The sequence below is a fragment of the Arachis hypogaea genome, chromosome 12 (assembly GCF_003086295.3).
Source record: "Arachis hypogaea cultivar Tifrunner chromosome 12, arahy.Tifrunner.gnm2.J5K5, whole genome shotgun sequence".
In the NCBI taxonomy this organism is placed as follows: domain Eukaryota; kingdom Viridiplantae; phylum Streptophyta; class Magnoliopsida; order Fabales; family Fabaceae; genus Arachis; species Arachis hypogaea.
Window position 1 is genome coordinate 104,778,686 of NC_092047.1, and position 11,307 is coordinate 104,789,992.

Sequence of the window (11,307 nt, forward strand, 5' to 3'; positions counted from 1 at the left end):
ACCAAGCTTTTTAAAGTTAAAAATAAATAAATAAAAGAAAAGGAAAGGAAAACATCTTTTCGCTATACTTGCATTATTCAAATTATCTGCAAGAAATGTGTCAATGGTACAGCCGTACAAGAGACCATGTACATCAAAACTAAGGACAATTAAATAAAAGGTGATGAGATTAAAGATTGTGTAGAAAGAAATGAAGTACAAGAACAATGTCTCCTATGCTATCACAAACATCTACCGCCATGACCACATTTTTCATGCAATCTTGGACAGATCGAGGGGAGGGGGGTACGGTGGGGGTTGTTAGAGAGATTCAACACTTCACGAACCTTATAATAAAATATAGAAAATCAGCAACTTTTGTGTTTTCTGACCAGCACTTAACCATCAAAATAAAAGTGAGTGATCTCTCACTATTAGTTGTAATCTCACACTATTAAAAACACTATTGATAGCCAATTAATAGTTACAAAATACCAAAATTACTGACCCCTAGCATTCCTTTAAAATATATATATTTTTGAGAAATGCTAGGGGCCAGCAACTTTGTGATTTGTAGCCATCAAATAGTTATCAATGATGGTTTTAATGGTGTGAGATGGGTGTGAAATTTCATCTAATGGCTCACTTTTCTTTGCCGATCATATGCTGGCCAGAATTTAACAAAATTGCTAGTCCCCTAGACTTTTCCTATGATCAATACCTAGTCAACAAAAAATATTTTTATATGTAATATCTAAAAAATAAGATGTTGGTCGTCCAAAATATTGACTAATATTAATATATATAAAGTATTAGGTTTCTAATATATATATATATTTCTTCCATATATTCGTTATATGATCTACGATACACAATAATAATATATATATATATAATAGAAAAAACAGTGGTGGTTAGATCAAATGTTTCCATAACCTCCATTAGTTAGCATTATTATTTAGCATATTTATTTATTATGCTAAGCATAGTATGCTTTAACTTAACTCCTACTCAAAAAAAGCCAATAATAAAATTCTTCTTCAATTCTCTCTGAAAAAGAATGTCCCAATCATTCTGTTGTTGTGGTGTGCATTATTAATTTATACTCTTCCTTTTCTTTTGCAAATTGGCTATTACATACCGCTTTCTAAGCTTTTTGTCACTCCCTTCAATTCATCCAGTACTTCTTCTCCCTTCATCAATAATAATGAAGCACCACATGAGAGGAAAGCTTCCTCGCCCAATCATTATCACCACAATTTGTGTTCTTTTCTTTGTAGCTGCTTTGTATGCTGAGAGGCTCAGTCTCATTTCCTCAAGAACATCCATCTTCAACTTCAAACCATGTTCTAGGAAGTACAACAAAGCAAAATCTAGTAAGTTCATGAAAAGCTTTCCCAAATGCCAATATTAATTTCTCCACAATCATATTCATACATACATATATTTGAAACTAAAAGTTTGCATGTGAAAAAATGAAAATGATGAAAAAAGCCTCATTATATATATGTATGTGCATAAAAAAAAATCAAATACCATATATAATAATATTAGAGATGGAAAGATTAAGTATTATATGTATAGTAGTAATTAGAATGATAAAATAAAGTTTTATAGTAATAATAATAGGAAAATTATAATACATGTCAAGCACATAATAAAACAAAAACATAGGACTCCTATTTTTTTAAGTTCCTTTATTAATTTATAGTGTTGGCTCTTCCATGTATTTGTATACGATTTTTTTTAAAGAAGGAGATAGAAAAATAAGATTAAGAGAGATGCATTTTTACTTATTGGTCTATCTCTATTTATTTGCATGTGTGGCTAGGATATTTAAATTTAAAAAAAAAATAAGGTGACGGTTAGATTTTTATTCAAATTTTAAAATTTGAGATTTCCAGTTTCTTACTCACTGATTTTTCCCTTTGAACTTGAAATTTTAAGTTGAAGTTTGAAGAGAATGAAAACGATAGTTACATCATGAATGTATATATATTTTCAAAAACAGAAATAAACTATAAAAAAAATCAGCAATATATTTATCAAAAGCTATAATATAAAAATGAAGTTTTATTACTTGGTTTGATAAAAATTAATTATTTGAAAGTTAGCATTTGCAATATCTCAAATGATTTTTTATTATTGGAATACAATAACAGATGAGAGAAAATCAGAGGAGGTGTTAGGAAATACATCATGGATTGATGATAGGTTTGATTTTGATGGTGAGGAGTGCAATGTTGCAAATGGGAAATGGGTGTTTAACAAATCAATAGAGGCTTTGTACAATGACACAAGTTGTCCCTACATAGATAGACAATATTCTTGTTTCAAAAATGGAAGGCCAGATTCTGATTTCCTCCGTTGGGAGTGGCAGCCAGAGGATTGCACCTTGCCAAGGTAATCTCTTATAACCTTCATCAAATTCATCTCTTCTAAAAGGTTAAATTTTCACATTAATTAATTTTGTGACAGAATATCAATGTTTCTATGGAAAAAAAAAGTTTAGTGTTTGATTTCATCTTATTCTCCTTATCTTCATTCTATACAAAGAAAGAGTTTTTGTATAAATTATTAGATTTAAGAATATAACGTACAAACAAAATAATTTTTAAAAAATTGACTGGTATTAACTGAAAAAATGTTAATTCTCTAACATTATTACATGTATATATTTGAATGTTAGAAAATAAACTTTTATATAAGGAGATATATTAGTATATAATTATTTATGTACTTTTATTTAATAAATAGTTAAACTTTTAAAATAAGTAATTTCAAGACAATTACTAATAATTTGTACACTTACTTGCAACATATTTTTATTCAAATTAAGCAATATTATATATGAGAGATTTGATAAATTTTGATTGGTCGAATAGTTAGCTTATTCGTCCGCTTAAACAAGTGTTGTGAATTTAAATCTTGCTTTGTGCATATATACATACCGTAATGAAAAACTAAACAAAAAAAAAATCTTTTTAATAGTCAAAAACTCATAAACCAGTAATGACAAACTACATTTAACCTTTATTTATAAAGACAAAATGTGATGAAGTTACATATTTAGAATCCAACTCGAGAACAAGGGGGTCTAAAGTGGTCATCGTTCCCTAAATTTCTAAAAAAAAATTAGCTAGTAGTATTATTTATTTAATTATATGTTTATATCTACATGTGTATGTGTATTGGTGTATAATGTGTCAAAAAAATCTTTTATCAATGATTATAAAATTTTACATCGATTGATATTTGGCATAATAATTTCTATTTATTTAAAAGTAGTATATAATTTAAAAATAATATCAACTAAAAACTTATTGAGACTTAAATAATAAAAATATTGGTCTAATATTGTACATGAGACTCAACATGAATTTTTTTTAAGTGTTTGTATTTGTTGTTCCTTGTATAATTGATATTCTACTTTTTGTATTTTAATTTTTAATTTTATAATTGTCTTTTAGAGGTTTATATATATTTTTGTTAGGCTAGGATTAAAAAATGTCAAAACTAAAAACGACTGACTCATTTTTCAGGAGAGTAAAGAGAACATATGATGGATTAGATTCTAATTTTTTTATTTCAAATTCGGTGAGTAATATCTAAAATTATTGAGCAACCTATTAATTAATTAGCCTACTGAATAGTATTCTATGAAAAATTAAATTATTCTAAAATTCACTTCAACTGTAATTATCGATGATTTTAGTTCTATGAAATATTATTGTTGAACAAATCTTAAGATACCAAAATTTTTAAAATATATTTTTGGGTAATAACTTTTATATAAGATAAAATGTAATTACTAACTTAAAATATAATTGTTTAATGGACTATATATTATTTTTGTTTGGTCCCCTGTTACAAAATTTCTAATTCCGCCACTGTTAGAATCCTACTTATTTGACAAGAAGATTTTGGTAGATTTAATCCAGAGGTGGCTCTGAAAAAGATTCAAGGCAAGAGGCTACTTTTCGTAGGAGATTCACTGCAGAGAAACCAATGGGAATCATTTGTGTGTTTGGTCCAAGCTATCATCCCTCGCAAGCAAAAATCTATGAAACGAGGTCGTGTTCATTCAGTTTTTAAAGCCAAGGTATTGCTTCATACACTCACTGAAACATGAAATAGTGACGGATCTAAAAAATTTTAATAGGAAGGCAAAATATATATAATATAAAATAAAATAAGAGAAATAGTGAGGTCAATTTTAATAATATATCGAGAGTAATTATACATAATTCTTATGTACTACTTCAAATATTTTTAAATTTTAGTAGAGACACTTGTCCCCGTAATTGTATAAGTGTATTCGTCCCTGAATTTCATATGAATTTTCATAAATGTGGTTGACATGCATAGGAATATAATGCTACAATTGAATTCTATTGGGCACCATTCCTTGTTGAGTCCAACAGTGATATCCACATAATTGGAGATCCAAAGAAGAGAATAATAAAAGTTGATGCTATTCAAGAGAGAGCTAAAAACTGGACAGGGGTTGATATTCTTGTATTCAACACCTATGTTTGGTGGATGAGTGGCCTAAGAGTTAATGCATTGTAAGTACTCCTCTTTACTTAATTTCAACTTAACCCTTTACATTATTCATAAAGACAATATCTAAACGTACCTTATATAATATAATATTTATAATTTTATACGTATAATATTCATAATTAGTAATTACATATTTATTATATTTAAAATTATATAATTATTTTAATAATAACTAATTTGAATTAGTTGAAACAAGTGTCGGAGGTTCATTTGAAACTATTTAAAATACTAAATAAGATAATTTTAAACTATTTGAACTAATTTTTTATTGTTTCCAAACATTATTCATAGATTATTTTACACCTTAAAGGCTGAAGTTAACGAGAAACAATACACAGTGTGTAAGATCTTAGCTTAATTAAATTTGCAGATGGGGTTCATTTGCTAATGGAGAAGAAGGGTATGAAGAATTGGAGACACCAATTGCTTACAAATTAGGGTTGAAGACATGGGCCAATTGGGTGGACTCAACTATTGATCCTAACAAAACTCGAGTCTTCTTCACAACTATGTCCCCTGCACACACTAAGTAATCTCTTCTATCTAACAATATAAACTCTACTTTTCATGTTACTAGTCATTAAAAAGTATATATTTTATTTTGTTTTCAGAAGCGAAGAATGGGGGCACAAGGATGGTGTGAAATGCTTCAATGAGACAAAGCCAGTGAGGAAAAAGAACCATTGGGGAAGTGGTTCCAACAAGGGAATGATGAGTGTGGTGGCAAGTGTTGTGAAGAAAATGAAGGTTCCAGTGACAGTGATCAACATAACACAAATATCAGAATATAGAATTGATGGCCATTCCTCAGTTTACACGGAAACAGGTGGCAAATTGTTAGATGAAGAGGAAAAAGCTAACCCTAAAAATGCAGATTGTATACATTGGTGTTTGCCTGGAGTTCCAGATACTTGGAATCAAATCTTTTTGGCTATGCTATAACACATACATGTAATATTAGTGGACTAAAATTAAGAAGATCCATGCCTTTTTTCTTTATTTTGTTTTTTCTTTTCTTTGACATGAAGATGTCTTTCATGTAAAGCGCATACAATTATCTTTGTTGGTGTCTATGTCATATAAATATATATTCATCACAAATGCCTAATTTGCAAAAAAAATTGATTTGTTACCAAAGAAAGGTTATGATAATGACTTTTGAATTACTTTTGTCATATATGATATATCCTGTCATATATATGAGCCAATCCGACTTATAGTTTAATTTTATTGCTAATTTGCCATGTTAAAAAATAATATAAATAAAGGGATAGTATATTTTTTATGGATCCTGCTAGGGAGACAATGGACTATTTGTACCAAGGATCAAACTCTTGACCTTTTGGATCTAACGTTGTAATACCATGTCATGATACCACTCATTCCAAAAAGTTCAGCTGACGGGAAAAGGTAACACTAATAATTATATCTCTAATATTCTCTAAACCTCCATTGTACACATTGTATAAATATTCCATTGGCTCCTCATACTTTCCCATTTTTTTATTCTTATTCATAATTTTATATTTAATTTTAATTTTATCTCTTATATGTTTCAAGTATACTTCAATTTTTTTTAAGATAGGTAAATAGTAAATGAATAATATATGCTATATATTTATACACACTAGCACTACAAGAAAAATATTGAGTACTGTCAGATTTAGCATCGACAAGTAATGGCGAATTTACTGTCGAATTTACCGACGATAACAGCATCGAATTTGTAAGGTTAAGTAATTACTGACAGATTTACGTTTCCGATAGTAAATTCGCTGATAACATTCGGAGGGAAACAAATAAATTGGTACGTCCTTTAGGATCGGATTTATCGTCGGAAAAATCCAATGGTAAACCCACTTAGTGAAACACTGCATTTTGGTGACCCGCAATGGTTTACCGTCAGATTTTTCGACAGTAAATCCAACGGTAATTGGGCCGTAAATTCAAAGCGCAAACTCTCTTCCTCCCTCATTCGAATTTCACTCTCTCTCTCTCTCACTCAATCGTCCCCTCTCCTCTCCCCAACACCACCATTTGTCGCTGCTGAAATCACCACCATCACAGCCCCTCTCCGTTGCCATCAATTCACCGCTCTTCTTCTTCTTCTTCTTCTTCTTCTTCTTCTTCTCTTTCTCTTTGGTCGCACCCAGGCCTCGCGAACAGCCACCCACTGTCACTATCACCACCTCTGTTCCATCTTTTCTATCGCCGGCGGCAACCACAGAGCTGTTGCCTCCCCTTGCAGAGACCACCGAAGCTCCAGCCCTTACCTCCCCTCGAGCTCACTGCTGCCTCCATCTACCAAGTGCCGCCTCGGGTAGCTCCCCCCTTCTCATTCTCAGCCACTCTAGTTCGAGCTCTGTCTCGCTCGTTTTGCTCACCACTCTAGGTTTTTGCTCACATTGCTAATTTATATTTTGTTTTAGTTAGAATTATTATTAGTTTAGGTTTTAGTTATTAATTAGTATTATGTTTTAGTTAGATTTAATTTTTTGTTAGTGAATTTTATGTGGTTATGATAGGTTAGATTAGGTTATTAGGGTTTTAAATTGTTAAAAAGTGTTTGGATTATTGAACTGAATTGCTGAATATTATTGTTGGAGTCTAAAATTGTCTGAATTATATTGATTCACTGTGTTACGGCTGGTTTTACTGAGATTTCATTGCCAGATTATTTGGATTATACTTGGTTGTTACTAGTTTTGAATTATTTGTTGCTGGTGTTGATTGTAGATTTGAAATTGGGAATGTCAATTGATATTCGATCTTGATTTTGCATGATTGAGTCATTTATTTAATATTACAAGATTAATTAAGCTGGTCCTTTTTAACTCAATTATGTCAATTTTGTATGTTTAATTAGTGTTTGAACTTATATTAGGAATAAATTTCAAATGTTGAACTTAATGTTGTGGTATTAGTTAAAAGAATTACATTGGTGTTATTATAATTTGGTGGTGATTTGTAATTTTGAATTTCTGTTAATCGGTATGATATTTGCAAAAATGACAACAGGTAGAAGTGTTGCGGATCAGGCTATTGGTCGTCAACGTGGTCATGGTCGAGAGGGTTTCTTCTGGTACCCCTGAGAATTCTGGATCCTCTCCCTCTACTCCGACCACCCCGGTGACGTCAGAGGTTGTCGGTTTATCGGATTAGTTGTTTATCATGGTCCCTAACCCTAACTACGTTCTCCCGGTCTACGGCGACAACGTCGCCTCCAATCGCTCAGCGTCGCTGTCCAATCGCTCAGCATCGCATTGCCACAGCGACGCCGCCTCCAGTGACGAAAGCCGCGGCCCCGGAGTTCTCTCACGGAAGTGAGGCAGCTAATACCCTTCTACCACCTCCCATGGTACCGTTGATAATTTGGCCTAACGGCGGTACGAGATAAGTATCACTTTAAGTTTTCTATATTTCCTGATTATTGAATTACCGAAAGTGTTTGATTATTGATTCTAGTTTAGTGAATTTAATTTAGGGTTGTGGGTTTGGATGATGAGAGTGTTTCATGTTTCCTGATTATTGAATTGTCGAAAGTGTCTGATTATTAATTCTAGTTTAGTGGATTTAATTTAGGGTTGTAGGTTTGAATGGTTTAAAGTGTTTCATGTTTTATGATTATTGAATTGCTGAAAGTGTCTTATTATTGATTCTAGTTTGGTGGATTTAATTTTGGGTTGTAGGTTTGAATGGTTTAAAGTGTTTCATGTTTCCTAATTATTGAATTGTTGAATGTGGCTGATTATTAATTCTAGTTTAATGGATTTAATTTAAGGTTGTAGGTTTGGTGGCAACATTATTGTCGAAAAAATTTGCCGATAAACAAATGGTTTTTCGATTAGGTAATTCGTTACGGACAAAAAAAAATTGACGGTAAATATTTACCGAGGTTTATACTGTCCGATTTCTTCTGATAATAACTTAATTACCATCAAATTTTATTCGTTTTTCCGATAATAATTAGCATCTTTCTTCTAATATAGAATGACACAAAAAATAAACTAAGAATTATTATTGATATTATATAAATAATTTGAATTTTACTGTTAACTATAACATTTGTTATGCTTCTTTTTTGTGTGCTTATTAACACCACTTTACCTAGCTCAACTTCTTTGTCAGTATTTTCTACCGCTTTTGCTTCTTTTATATACTTTTTTTTAGATGGCTGAAGTTGCCGATGATGTTGTTCTTATTGTGTTTGTGTGATATCTTCACTAGTGCTAATACCACCGCAGTTGACACGTCAAGGAATCTCTGAAATTGATCTTGAATAATTCTCCATGTGATGAGGATGATATGGATGAAGACAAAGGTGATGATAATTCAACATCAATGTTTCACGGGAGAAATATAGGGAAGAAGAAAGAAAGGAAAACAACAAAACTCGAAGAAACAGTAAGAGCATGCTACTTTCTCTAATTCCAATGCATGCGTGGATAGAACAAGAAACTTTGTGATGGTCACGGTGCCATTGATGGTGAATGAATGAATGATGATGAAGGTAATGGTCACCCTTCTTGGATTATTACTAGGAATATGTGATCATTAGAAATACTAAATTAAGAACATTGGAAGCTTTGGTAAATGTTGGCCATTTGTAGATGCTATTCTCTTTTTTCTGCCAAAGAGATTAGATGCTTGAAAGACCTTCTATATAGTTAAAAATTAAAGAAGGCATAAGAGTACATCATTGATTAAATGAGAAATTATCGGAAATGTTTGGTAATAAAGAAAATCAGCCAAAAACAGGCATAACTTGCCTTATTTAACATTTATTAATGGTTGCGACAATTAATTAATACTAAATAAGACAAGTTTTGACTATTTTTTTTGTTTACCTAACATTACCCAAAAATTATATAGAGCCAAAGATATTTGGAGGCTTAGAGTTTGGGTAACACATCATAAAAAAAGAATAATTTATTCTAATTATGAACTAGATTCTATTCTATTAATAGGTGACTAAGAGATGTTACTAAAGAAAGACAATGAAAAGATACCAAAATTTCAGATAAGAATGAAATTATGAAATAGAATGAAACGAGGTGGGTGTGGAACATTGAGTGGAGAAAAAATATTTTCAAACATGAGGAAGAACCTGAGAAAAGGAAAATGTTTAATGTTCTAAATTATGTGGAACTAATACCACTTTTGAGGGAGGATTCCTTCAATTGGGTTTTTGACCAAGTTAAAGTAAGGTATGGTTTTTGAGTGAACTCGTTCTCTTTGGATATACAAAGGAGCCTACATGAGAATCCTGTCTCGAAACTGAAAAGTTATGAGAGAAGTTGCACCTCCAAGAGCAAGCTTATATATATAGTGTCGCTAATGTAGAAATTAAACTTAACACGAGAAATGTTATGCGCGAGAAAAAGTTGCTAACTCAAATAAAAGTGGTGTGACCCCTTTGCCTCCAGAAAGTTTAACTGATTAATAATCTTTTTCTCATGAGTAGTTGTCATGGAAAATGTGGTGTGAAATGATTAAGCGGTGGGAATTTAGTACTTTTTTTTTCACTAGGTGCCACATGAGTTGGTTTCCATGCACTTATGTTTTTGGTTAGTGGCCAAGATTTTCATTTGCACCTTATTAAGTAAACATGATATTGATGAATGTAGACAATGACTAAAATACCATAAATGTAAAAGGCAACTAGCTAGCAACAATATAGTTATGGGTCTAGTGATATTATGTTTTATTCCTTCCTGATATTATGTTTGTACGAGATGCCTCTGGTACGGGTTGAAGGGTGGATCGGAAACCTGCGGATCAAGGCTGAAGCCGGATCGCTTGACTGGAGCAATGGGGGGAGGTACCTGCAAAGACACTCCGACGCTCAAGTCAGAATGGATCTAGGAGGTGTAAGGTGTGTGGAATGGATGAATACCTGGAGGGACTTGGGTCCTCATTTTATAGGTATTGGTGAGCATCTTATCTTATCTTATCTTATCTGGCTAAGATAAGGTAGATGTTTGAATTCAAAAGTCGGTTAGAAGTTCCAGAGGGCCGGTTTTAGTCCTTCCAGGATAGAGAGGCGGGTCGGACCCGAGGTGCCGGGTTCGGGCCCAACCTTGGGTCCGGGATCCATGTGTTGGATCCGTAACAGTTGCCCCCGCAGCGGGAGAGCGAGCAAGGTCGGTCTGGCGCTGGGAGGTGTGGTGTTTGACCGCGGGCTAGGTCTTTTTCCTCAGGCGTTCGTTTGTTTCTTTGGAGGGAGATCGGTGTCTCGGCCTCGGCTTGCTTTTGAAGGCTCGTCTAACCGTTTTGGTTTGACGTGACTCTTCCGAGTCCACTGCGTCCGTTGCGTTCTTCGAGGCATGCTTTATTAGCTTCTTTTTTCGAGGGGGACATTTAATGTGAGGGAGAGTTTTCCTCTTTTGCCCCTACGAGCCTAACCTTGCTTAGGGTTAATTGTGTCTTTTCGCCCCCTCCTTTTTGTAACCGTTTTGGCCTTTTACTTGAGTTCCCTTGTTCATTTTATTTTCTTTTTCGTTCTTTCTTTCTGAAAAATCTCCTTTCTTCTCTGTGAAATTATTCTCTTGGTGTTTGCTTGCTACTCCTGCTTTTGAAGCTTTTTCCCGGATCATCTTCTGCATTACCAGGTTGGCATGCTTTGCTTTTTCTTCTTTTTGTTTTATGGTGTATCTATTTGTTCTGTTTCTGTCATGCATTGCTCTGTCTGTTTCCTTTGTTGCTTTCGTTTTTGGACCGTGTTTTGTGTTTTGGGAGGTGGTTTTCGAGCCTTTGGAGGGG

At 32.7% G+C, this 11,307-nt stretch overlaps 1 protein-coding gene across 1 annotated transcript; it reads left to right on the forward strand.

Moving 5' to 3' along the window:
• The first annotated feature begins 1,061 nt into the window (after nt 1-1,061).
• On the forward strand, nt 1,062-5,525 carry LOC112728016 (protein trichome birefringence-like 3). Its single transcript, XM_025777990.3, has 6 exons — nt 1,062-1,355; nt 2,142-2,382; nt 3,910-4,081; nt 4,348-4,547; nt 4,916-5,074; nt 5,157-5,525. The coding sequence occupies exons 1-6, from the start codon at nt 1,187-1,189 to the stop codon at nt 5,485-5,487; spliced, it is 1,272 nt and encodes a 423-aa protein (XP_025633775.1). The 5' UTR covers nt 1,062-1,186; the 3' UTR covers nt 5,488-5,525.
• The last annotated feature ends 5,782 nt before the right edge of the window (nt 5,526-11,307 follow it).